Source organism: Cricetulus griseus, chromosome 3, assembly GCF_003668045.3.
Source record: "Cricetulus griseus strain 17A/GY chromosome 3, alternate assembly CriGri-PICRH-1.0, whole genome shotgun sequence".
NCBI classification, from domain to species: domain Eukaryota; kingdom Metazoa; phylum Chordata; class Mammalia; order Rodentia; family Cricetidae; genus Cricetulus; species Cricetulus griseus.
In genome coordinates, this window is record NC_048596.1 from 233,963,166 (window position 1) to 233,975,956 (window position 12,791).

At 38.8% G+C, this 12,791-nt stretch overlaps 1 protein-coding gene across 13 annotated transcripts in view; it reads right to left on the reverse strand.

Moving 5' to 3' along the window:
- Window positions 1-12,791, reverse strand: part of Zmynd11 (zinc finger MYND-type containing 11) — an 82,739-nt gene that overhangs the window by 16,740 nt on the left and 53,208 nt on the right. For 6 of the 13 annotated variants that reach the window (XM_027405053.2, XM_027405056.2, XM_027405059.2 and 3 more), the window contains 2 exons: window positions 10,930-10,974; window positions 8,183-8,344 (listed from right to left, as the gene is read on the reverse strand). The exons of 3 other annotated variants lie outside the window; for them this stretch is intronic. In XM_027405053.2, coding sequence (XP_027260854.1) covers window positions 8,183-8,344; window positions 10,930-10,974 — 207 coding nt within the window. Of the gene's footprint in view, window positions 1-8,182; window positions 8,345-8,713; window positions 8,878-10,929; window positions 10,975-12,791 lie in introns of all 13 variants that reach the window. 4 more of the 13 variants (XM_027405062.2, XM_027405061.2, XM_027405057.2 and 1 more) reach the window with 2 other exon arrangements.

Here is a 12,791-nt window from a genome sequence, read left to right on the forward strand (position 1 = left end):
AGTATGAAGAAAAGCTCCTCCAACCCATGGAGGAATAGCTTTTAAAATAAGCATGACCATCAGAATCACTAACCAGACAGGTCCTGACCAGGTCCAAGTACTGCTGACCCCAGCACATAACTAACACACACACACACACACACACACACACACACACACACACACACACACACACACACACTCACTCTCACTCTCTCTCTCTCTCTCTCTCTCTCTCTCTCTCTCTCTCTGTCTCTCTCTCTCTCTGTCTCTCTCTTTCCCTCTCTCATAAACCCCTTCCCTGGTTTTGAAGATTATGCATGTTCTTCACAGGCAGGACCTAAGTCTTCTTCAATCCAAATGAGTAAGACTCCATTGGCATGGCCTCCATGGTCAAGAGGCCAGTCCTGCCGAATTATCAAATACAGCACTAACATACATAGAGAGGTCAAAGGATAACTTAGGGGAGTTAGTTCTTTCCCTCCACTATGTTAAGTCTTGGGGGTAGAACAAAGGTCCCTAAGTTTGACAACTGAGCCTCCTTGCCAGCCCTCTTCTTCTGTTTTGTGCTAAGGCACACCCAACCACTTGTTATGTTTTTAAGAAGGAAGACATGCAGATGGGGAGACTACTGCCTGAATAGTTTCACAAACTCCCACCCCAGACCATGTATTTTATACTGCAGACAAGAAATTATGTATTTTCTGTTCCTCAGTACTACAAACATTAAACAAGTTTTGCTTAAGATTGTACCCATCTGTTCAGGAACCAGCCTAAGTGTTACCTTCTCCAATCCTGAGCATCATAATAAGCCTCACGGGGCTCACTGGTTTATTTATTAAGAGTTCTTATCCTTGTAGAAGACCTGGGTTTGATTCCAAGGACCCACATGATGGCTCAAAAACATCTGTATTTCCAGTTTCAGAGTATCCAATGCTCTTTCTGACCTCTATGGGCTCCAGACATTCATATGGTGTACAGACATACATGCAGGCAAAACACCAATATGTATACTATAAATTCAATCTAATAAAATACAATAAAATTAAGTGCTAACCAGCCTCTGAGTCAGACATATCGCCCATATTCATAAAAGTGGACTGACCAAAGAAAGAGTAGCTGTTTCAAAGCAGATACATAAAAAGGAATTTGCATACAAACCACTTTCATTTATCCCTCAGTCTCATTTCATTGTGAGCATTAATTGCATATTAATTGCAGGAATGAGAAAACACTATACTCTCCATGTCCCCAAAGCATGCAAGAGGTACAGATGCAACCCCAGCTCTTTCCATAAGACAGCTTTCAAGTGCCTCAACATTGAGTTAGTGTGGCTTACTCCCACACCAGGTCCCCTTAGCTGTCAGGGGACTCCCTGATGTTCCTCCATGTAGACACTTTGTGGTTAATTATAATAGCAGACAATTCTCTTCCTTTCATTTCCATCTACCATGGGCACACTGCAACCCATGTGGGAAAGAAAAAGTAGCAAGCAGGGGCTTGACATAGGACTTAAAAGTTAACTTGAACAGGCTAGTGCCTACCAGACACACCAGGTGCCCTGGAGCTGGAGTTGCAAATGTCTATGATCTGTCTAGATGAGCATTGGGAATTGAACCTGGGTCCTGTGAAAGAACAGTCTATGCTCTGAAGCACTGAGCATATCTCCAGGCCATCAATATGTTCAATTCTAAAGTGTGTATGTGTGTTTTTGGTGAAACCTTTACCTTCTGTGCACATTCAGAAGCTGTGGTAGCAGAAGACGCTGAAAGCCATCACCACAGGCTGGAGGCCTTGGAAGGTGCTTTCTTGGATCTCAGTGGACTTTTCAGAATTAAGGCCAAGGATAAGGGACTACAGAGCTTTATAACCCAGCCCCAAGACACTGTATTATAATGGTATTCTCCAACATTGTTCTTTTTTGTTTTGTTATCTATGTTTCCTATGCTTCCATAATTTTTTTTGGGGGGGTGGGGGGTTTCGAGACAGGGTTTCTCTGGGTAGCTTTGGAGCCTATCCTGGCACTCACTCTGGAGACCTGGCTGGCCTCGAACTCTCAGAGATCCGCTTGCCTCTGCCTCCCGAGTGCTGGGATTAAAGGCTTGTGCCACCAATGCCCACCCATGCTTCCATAATTTACTGCTGAGCCTCATTCATTCACCATGCAATTCATACACAACCATAAATTTTTCACAGAGAAAAATGCCACATAGATATGTGAGAGGGGATGAATATTTCCCAGTTTTTTTAAAAGACATACTGCAATAATCCTTTCATTCAAAAGTAGTGTGTGGTATATGTGGTGTGTGTATATAGTGTCTAGTGTTTGGTGTGTGATGTCTGTTGTAGTATGTGGCTTGTATGTGTGGTGTATGAAATGCCTGGGATGTTGTGGTATCTGGTGTGTAGTATGTGTGATGTCTCTGGTATGTCTGGTGTAGTGTGTGTGTGTGTGTGTGTGTGTGTGTGTGTGTGTGTGTGTGTGTGTGTGTTATGTATGTATGTATGTATGTATGTGGTATATGTGTGCACGAGCACTACATGAGATGTGAAATGATGCAGAGCTTAGTCAGATGAGGTGATGAATCGTCAAGCAGCATTGTTATTATTCCTTGTGGGCAAAATCTCAGAGCAGTATTCCCTTCTGAGGCCCAGAAACAGAGAAGAGAGCAAGGGGCTCACTGTGATTTCTAGTTACTCCCTTCCCAATATTCACTGACTATGCAAGCATGTAACACACTTGGTGTCCTAACTGCTGCCAATGGCATATAAGAGTTCACAGATATAAACTGTGGCACTAACATGAATCTACAACTCCTCCAAGTCAAAATAAAAAAAGACAAAACAAAATGCACTGAACATACTGAAGGGAGGGAGGAGAACACAGGGCCCAATCTGAAACCCTGTCTGTCATTCATTGGGAAGTACCAATTGTCTGGGGGAAAAAAAGACATTTCATTTGCTTTATGGTACCGCTCCACTCATTAATCTAATGCTTTATGAGTTACCAGACAGCAAATGCCACACTCTCAGGTGGGCTTGCTACAGATCTTTACACTGGGAAGGTCTATATAGACCATTCCTGCAGAATTCTTAAAGTAATAGGGTCTGATGGGGCAACAGAAGCCAGAACACTCTGACAAAGGTGACATCTCACACTGGAAGACGCTTCTCTTGGGGCTGTACTGGGTTCAGAATATGAATGTTTGAAAACAACACTGTCTGCTCTGGTAGCCAGAGCCACATGTGGCTGGAGGCTCACACTGGGCAGCACCAGAGACCATTATACCAGGGAACACTATGCCAAGATGCAGTATGGTTCCACTGTTGCAGGCAGTTGTGGAGTTTTTAATGACAGACCACCTTGCCTGTATACTAAAACAATCTCAAAAGTTCCTTTCGGTATATCTAACTATCATATTTTTTTCCATACATTAAAAGGAAAAAGATTAGAAAGTTGATTTTGATGGTAACCACAGTTTCTGATTTTAGTCCAATGATTCCCAGTTCTCTTTAGTTCAAGAATAATGTTTATAGGTATCATTCCAACAGCCCTGTGATTTCTCTCTCAAAAGCTTATAGGCTAACAAGAATGCAGTTCACAGACACACACACACACACACACACACACACACACACACACACACACACACACGCAAACATACGCACGAATGCATGTAGGCTCGTGCTTGTCTACCACAAACTATGACACCAAAGAGGAAAATGACTTTACAATTTGGAAACTATAAAATAAAGTGAAGAAAAATGAGATATCTGACAAAAAACAAATGGTCAATGGAAATTGCTGCCATGTGCAGTGATGTAAATGGGTATACTCTAGGAGGGTAAGTTGTTATAACAAATAATATAAATATAAATGTCTATACCTGTCACATTTAAGAATTGTAGTCAGTGAACTCATCCTACCGAAAGTGATCAGACAGAATAATGTATACACACACAACACACACAAATGCTTTTTGAAAAGTACCATGAGATTCTTTCCAGACTAATATGGTTTGATCAAACAAGACCCCATGAAGCAGCAGCCTAGGTGATACAATATCCAAGACAGATTGGATGGTGCAACCTTGTGATGCAGCCTTGCAGACTACTACAGCCAGGATTTGGGCAAGGTTTTGGGTTTTCTTAAGATCCCCATAGGACTGACAGAACCCCCCAAACAGCAGGAAGCAGTTTGGTCAGAATGACACCCAAATTCACAAATATTGTTTATAAATGTTTGTTTTCATTTAAATTGGCTTGGTTACAATGGTTAATGATCACAGTCAATCTCTTTCTAAAAACATGAAGGAATATGACATAGAAATAAATGCTTTGAATTGAAAAAAAAACAAACAACAGGAAAGTACCATGAACTATGTTGTGTTTTAAAGATACTTCCTTTATAGAAATAAAAACTTCAAAAGGGTTTTAAAAAAGGATATATGTTTTTAAGTTTTACTTGGTAAATGCATGGCAAACCAACTTCATGAAGAAATAGGTAGATAGCAGAGTTTTCAGAAGCTGAAACTGGACATGTTTTCAAACACAAGGATGTGAATGTCATCTCTGACAAGCTGTCACACTGATAAGAATCATCAGGTGAGGGGCCTGTGGCTTTTCTCTACTGTAAGATGAACAAATAGGTCATCTAGGACACAGCTTATTGGAGACAGCTGACTGTATCAGCAGTGCTTGTAATTCATACACACAAACACGTGTGTGCAACACAGGAAGTCTGAAAAATACTGACCTACAGAAAAGGAATTCTGTGCATTTGCTTTTCTTATTTTACTTGAATACTTTACAGCAAAGCTTTAGAAATTATTTTAAAATATTTTCTAAATTAGAAAGTTCACAGGAACAAGAGTATATAACTAGATAGTGAGGATATTTTTCTCAAAGTAAAATTTAATTAGACAGATTACTCATGAGCTACTTTTTTTTCCTTTGCTCTCTCTCTCTCTCTCTCTCTCTCTCTCTCTCTCTCTCTCTCTCTCTCTCTCTTTTCTTCGAGACAGGGTTTCTCTGTGTAGTTTTGGAGCCTATCCTGGTACTCGCTCTGGATACCAGGCTGGCCTCGAACTCTCGGAGATCCTCCTGCCTCTGCCTCCCGCGTGCTGGGATTAAAGGCGTGCGCCACCAACTCCCCGGCTCTTTTTTTATTATTAATTTATTTTTTACATTCTAATCTCATGGGCTACTTTTTAAAAACAACTGACTGTGTCTGCTGAGTAACACCCACTTTTTAGAAAGCAGCCATTCTAAAGGAACATTCTTAGCAATGTAAGATTCCTAAAGTTAAGCATGAAAACTGCTAAAACCACTTTGACTGAGAAAGAAACACATAGTCTTTTCAACCTTGACACAAGACACAATGTGACTGGTGAGACAGCCCAGCTGACAGCAGGGAGACAGCCTGTTCTCAGTGGTGCTTCAAAACACCTGGGACCTAAGGTAGAAAAGTCTTTGGATCTCTACCAGTTATTAGGAACATGTCTGCTTTAAAAGTACATTTTTTGTAGTGATGACTGATTTCTGTCTGCTGTTTTCGCCTGACTGGAAATAAGGTTTCGTTCTGTACAAAATTCTGTTTGCATACATAATTCTCGAACATTCTATGGCGGGAAAGAGAGAATGGAAAGTCAATTCTAGTTGGAATCACAGTTTTAGAGTTTTAGACTGTGAACCTCAAGCTCTCTTAGTTCTTAGTTAAAATATTCCTTAGTTAGGAATATTTTAATCTGTTCATTCATTTGTTAAATATTAAAGATGGCTTTTATTGAAATTTGTTTTGTTTTAAAAACTAAATTAACCAAAAATTCTACCTGCTACATATTTAAAATTCCATTACAACTTTAAGGCTATTATTTCTTTTCATACTAGAAAAGGAACCATTAGCAATTACCTTTTTCTTGAATATAACTATTTAAAACACGGAACAGACCTAACTTATACATGATGATTTCTTTGAAGGCCTCAGAGCTGAAGGTCAGATTCCCCACATTCAGCCTCAAACACAGGCTTTTTGAATCTTGCCAGAGACTAGTTCACAGACTATGCTACACATACATAATTTAGGTTTTTGGTGTGACTTATGGTATCATGTGCATAAGTACAATTATATTCTGTATCATAAATTCATCGAAACTGAACAAGGAAAAACAAAAGTAAAAAAATGAGATGAAGTGGCCATGCATGTGTCCATTACAATGACATTTTAAAAAACAAACAAACAAAACCTAATCAGAAACCAGCAAACAGTTGTAGACAAGAAACAGAAATAGATACATTCATACTACTTTCTTCAAAGTATGGTTCCTTTTCTATCTCTTATATAAATAATGCAAAGCCCTCATTGTGATCACCCTGTCTCAAAACTCTCAATGCTTTGACTTAAACTCCTAACTGTGAAATAAGAATTGAACATTAACTAAAAACCCAAGGTGTGGGTTGGTGTCTCCTGCTCCCTTGTGGTTTTACTACTACAGTGTTTTCACTGTTCCCTTTTTTAGGGATTAGGTACAAAGGACTGAATCCAGGCTCTCATACATGCTAGGAATGCTGGTCAGAAATCTACTACTCAGCTATATATAGAAGTCATCTTTAGTTTTTTGCTTGCTTGCTTGTTTTTGTAGACAGGGCCTCTCTGACTTTTCTAGTTTGACCCTGAGGTTACTCCATAGCCCAAGCAGTCCCAGGCCCAGCTCTTCCTCTTGAGAGATCAAGTTTTTTACTTGAATATAGTAGAATCTAAGAGCGACGTGTTTACTTTTAAGGGGTGTGATTCAAATCCATGAACACAGAACACAAGTGACACCAGCCCCCTCTCAGGGTGATGACCTGAAGCAATGCCTGCATTAATTTTGTATGGACATTATGTGCTGTTGAAGATCTACAAGAAATCTACAACCTCAGCTTTGACACTGATACAGCCAGATTTATTTACTGATACCATCTCACATTTCCTAATACCTCACCATGAAATGGGTTTCTAATGATATCCTGATTGTCCTTTGTCTAGTTCTTAAGCTAAGTGGGCTCAGGTAGCCAAGACATCTGTTCCCAAGGGAGGACGAGGTAGAGTGGGCTCATTTAATTAAAGCCATCAGTTACAAATGACAACTCGACAAGGTGGGCTCAAGTAAATGAAGGCCTCAGTTACTAAAAATACCTCTGGGTGAAGTGGACTCACGTAATCAAGACCTTAGTTACTAAGAAAACACTATGAGTGGGCTGAGGTAACCAAAGACTCAGTTACTATGGAGGAATTGGATGGGTCTGGACATTCACTCATCATGCCCAGATGAAATGCTGTATGTTAAAAAGGAGCAAATAGTAAAAATAAAATTGAGAAATTAAACATTCAAATTACTAAAAGATTGTTTAAGACATATACTCAGCATCTGAACTCATGGGTAACTGGGACAATGTGAAGTTTCAGCTAAGTAGCCAAGTAATACAAATTATACAATAGTGCTTGCAACCAAACAAGGTCATACCACCGTCACCAGTGCCCTGTGGAATGCAGTATTTAGTCAGCACACATCGCTCATATACAGACACACTACAATCTCACAGCATGCACATTCTTCAGTGAGAAAAATGAGTGAAAGATATTGTGCAAATATGTATTTACCAACCGCACAATGCATTTTACTTTGAGTAATTAGAATTCTTAATGTGCAAATGTCCCATCCTTCCACCCTCCACATAAAATATAAGCAAAAAATAAACTAAGTCATGATGACAGAAACAAAAGCAACTTCCAAGGCTATAAGATGGGAAGCTCATCAAGGACATCCCAACACTGTGCCCTTTTGCCCATGTGTGTTCTCAGCAGCATCAACTCTGCCACAAATTACAAAATCATTATTGAACAGACCGAAATGTGGCAAACAGTTCACATTTTGAAAAGCTATCCTTTAAAGCAGTCATATAATCTAGAAATAGGTGTAAACTATGTGGAAAAGATACTTTCATGTGATTAAAATTCTCTAAAATGTAGCGCCTGAAACATGGGGTGTGCTCTGTATGCACATTTGTGAATGTTGTGTTCATTTGTCAGTCATTTCAGTAGATAACCCCCACCCTCCAGGATTTATCATTCACCTGGCGAGACCACCTGGGGTATCTTGGTGACACTATATTCATAAATTTCAACCCTCTGACCAGCACATGAAAGCTCATAGGTACTCACCCTGCAAACTGGGCACTGCCAGTGACTACTGCTGTCTCTAAGCCTGAACTCATCAGACAAACACTTGGAATGATACACACGAAAACACAGGTCACATATCAACACCTCTCCAGGCAAATGGCATTCAAAACAATACCAGTCATGAGTTTCTGTTTCCCAGTCCTACAAAAAATACAAAATAATTTCGTATGACATTTTGTCAATATCTTCAATAACTAACAACAAAATTGAAACTAAAGTCCATCACAAGTTAGGCATTATAAACAATTTAAGACATTTAAGTGTTAAAAACAAGAGAGAAAATACCTAGAAATTTACTTCTTTAAAACTCGATTCTCTCCTATGCAGTATCAATTCTCAGAAATACCTTAAGGTGATCTGATAGCAAACAGCTCCAAAGTGAATTATGCCCAGAGCCAATCCCAAGTCTAATATTATCTTTTCATTTAAAACTATAAATTAAGGAATGGTGTCTTTTGTAAGCTGAGTGCCCCACACCAACTGGCAGCTTAATATTTCAAACAGACAAACCTGTGTTTTGTCCTGCTTTTAACAGATTACAAACTGAGTGCTGACATACTGCGGGGACGGGGTGCACAGTCTCGAGTGGTGGAGCTCACAGTATTTGATGCTTAACTGAAAATAACAACTAATCAAAATGCCCATGTCCCGACAGGTCGCCAAATATTCAGGGTCTGTTGAATTTAGAAAAATAAATTGAAAATGTAAAACTAAAGGTTTAGTCACACTATCTGAAAGAGATTGATTACCACATGAAACAAAAGGAAGCAGGCTCATTCACTGATGTGGCTAGTCCTAGCAATCAAAGAACACAAAGAGTTGCACAAGAATTCTTCAACAGGTCTCATTAGTGAGGTCTCTGAACAGCCAGGACAGATGGGCGAGTATAGACAGGAAGACTCAGATTTGCTTTTAGCTTAGAACTCACTCTTTATAAATGTTACTCATCACTTTTCTAAAATATACTTCACAGTATAGGTTAACTTTTGTCCTTCTTTTGGAGATGTGGAAGACAAATGAACAAAGGGAAAACTTTAACAATACCAAGGCTACTTCTGGTGGGGATCCTGACATTCCACATTTGGATTCAGCTATCAATTATTTTTATGTATATCTGTACTCTTTCCAAGGCTCAGTGGCTTCCTCATTTTCTCAGATGCTAATATTAGCCCAGCAAACGGGGTTCAAGTTGGACTCAATAACCATTGAGAACTGCAACCACATTTGAATGCCACCATCCACTCATTTACGTTCAAAGTGTATGCCCTCCAACCCACATCCAGAACCATGGCGAGGGCAGAGTAGTCAGTTCTGTAGAAATCTAAATTTTCTGGGTTTATGTTTCAGTAAGAAATTGAGGGCCTTCACTGACCAGAATAATAAGGTAAAATAGGAGCATTTTTAGTTCCTCACTGCAGCTGTACATACATTCCCTTCAAACTCATCTGATTGGACTGCAATCAAGAAACACTAATTTTATATAAAACTCAGAAAATGACATCTACACTACCAAATTTGACTGAGGTACATCAAAGACATGTATGAAAGTTATATTTCAGATAGACAGCTCATAACTACATTGTATATTAGTTATTTTATTTTCATATTCAAAAATTTTAATATAAATAAGCTTCAGAATTCTAGTCTATTTTTTAATTAAAGAACTCATTCTAAGCTTACAACAAAATATTCTCATGGCTATTTAGACATACATATTAATGATTTATATATAATGACTAATTAATAATAGAAACTGCCATCCTTCATGATTTAATTTTTTATTTTAATTCATCTTCACATGATGAGTCAAATGGTGGTTCCTGGGATGGCTAAAAGGACAGAAGAACACAGTTCCAGCCTTTCCACTTCACAGCCTTCTTCCTCCCACTGCACGCTTTTTACCTACTTAAGAAATGGACATTAAAATGTATCTATGTTGGGTGCCTAACTCTACACTTCTAAAACTAATTGCAGGAAAGCAACCATAACTTAAATGAAGCAATGTGCAGAAACTTTTAAGAATAATTTATTTTATGTTATTAATTTTAACTACTACTTCTTTTTCTTTTATAAGACAGGACCTCACTAGCAGGCCTGGAACTCACTGTGTAGACCAGGCTGGAACCCACAGACATCTGCCTCTCAAGTGCTGGAACTCCAGGCATGTGCCTCCACACCTGGTGTGGGTATGTTTTTCATATGGACATCACTAATTCCATCATCACATGGGTTAAAGAAGACAATGCTTCTTGTTATTTTTATCATGGCAAGAGCCATTCATAACACACAAAACACACAGGAGTCACTGACTCAATCTATTACATTGTTCTGAGGTGTAAATGAGGCGTGTGGACCTTGGCCAGGGTGCCTCCAGTTTGTCTTTAGTAAACAGTCATTGAAACAGTGAGGCCAACACATATCTGTCACATATGCTAATAAGTCGAGTTTACATTTGCACCAGAAGTCATCAGCTGCTCTGGAGACAGCCTCGTTAGCAGCATGTGCCAAACGCCACTTCAGAACAAGAATGCTTTTAAAGAGCAAGCCCACTAACACAAGTTCAAAGCTGGAAGCAGTGGAATGATAGCACAGCTTTCACAAACAAGTCTAGCAAGAGTTAACTGAGCTAACCTAAACGAGATAGAACTCTATTACAAAAAAAAAAAAAAAAAAAAAAAAAAAAAAGCAGAATTAAAGTAAAATAACATAGTGCAAAATTAGTTCACCTTGTCTGGGGCTGCTGTCCTGGAGAAAGGCTGCGTACTGTAGGCCTTTCAAAATAAAAACAAGATAATCTTGGTCTCTCTACCATAATTTTGCTCATATCAGGTAATACACAGGGCTAAAGGGATTTTACACATGGTTTATTACTTGAAGTACAATCCATACTACATGGCAGACAATATTAACAGAAAAGGCTATTAATGAGCTCATCATTAATGAAAAGATAGTAGCATGCATAATTAAGAGTTGTCACTGACTGTAGAAGAAGGTTATGGATAGACAAGAAATCTCTTGGGGAATTCATGTGCCATGAAATGCACACTCTCGTCAGGAAAGCATCTTACTAGCAAATAACATCTGCGCCACCCACACCTGTACAATACCACAAATCATGTCTGATTGATCTGAAACTAGATTACACTGAACTTTTTAACAAACAGAATAAAGAATGTGAGAGTGGTAAACTCAATACTTCAACAAGGCATGAAATTATACAGGCTGCCCCCAGATCCTCGAAGCAAAAAAAATCTCCATCTAGCAGCAGCCAGATATACTGTTTAGGGAAAACACCGGAGCCAAACTGGTTCAAATTCTAGCCCTGACACTCATGGCTATATGATCTTGGGCAGAATACTTAGCTTCTCTGTGTGTCACTTTCTATCTGTAAAATGAACAGAATGGCAGTGCCTAGTTTCCTGTGTCTTGGTAAGAATCATATGAGTTCATATGTACATAGTGCACAGAAGAGTGTCTGGCACAGCCTGAGCACTCAGGAGATGTTAGCCAGTGTTATTATCTATCTATTGCATGAAACAGGAACTAAGCCACAGATGATTAGCATGCTTCTAATAACATAAGTGCATTTCTCTCCAAGCACTTTAGAATTCATTATCATATCTGGTTTTTACAACATTTCTCTGAGCAAGGTAGAACAGGAAATAAAATTAGCTCAGATTCAGGGATAAAAGGAAGCTCAGAAAGATATTTGGCTATGCACCAAGGGAGGTGTTTGAAGAGCTGTTGGAAAGGGGGTATTCTAAATTCTGATCAAGACTCTTCAATAATCAAAGCGCAATTTTAACTTATTAACTGGCTGTGTCTTCATGAGCAGACACACATTACACTACAAAACATGTGTATGACAGTGTGCTTTAATGCAGATACACTGTAAAGTGAGTTCTCTACCTTTCTAGGTTTAATTTAATTCTGCTAACAATTCATTTAATTATTTACATGGGAGGATATGATGGCTACATATTTTAGTGATTTTAAATATTGAAAATAAATTACAATATTGCCCAGTGAAACAGAATTCAGAGATGGAGAAAGGGCCAAACAGCAGGAACTCATGCACACAATCCACCAACACACAATGAGAAGGATAGAACCATCCAAAATACTGAGCAAATAGACTCTTGGCAGAGTCACTTCTCAGTAAATCATGGTGAAAAATCACAGAGAACTCTAGTGTAACTGGTTTCTAGTTAACTTACAGACATCAGCATTTTCTGACTAGTTAGTAAATAAAGGATTATTTACTTCTTTTTGTAACTAAGGTTGGGAATAAACATTCAAAGAAAAAATATACATACGTACATATAAAATATACATAAATGACATAAAGATAATAAAGCATTTCAATTTTTAAACACCAGCAGCATCAAACTTACATTGAAATTTGTGTTTAAGGTATTTAAAACAATGAACTAGCTGGGCAGTAGTGTCGTGGGCCTTTAATCCAGAACTCAGGAGGCAGAGGCAGGTGAATCTCTGTGAGTTCAAAGGCCAGCCTGGTCTACAGAGCAAATTCCAGGACAGCCAAAAAGGATTACACAGAGAAACTGTCTCGAAAAACAAAACAAAA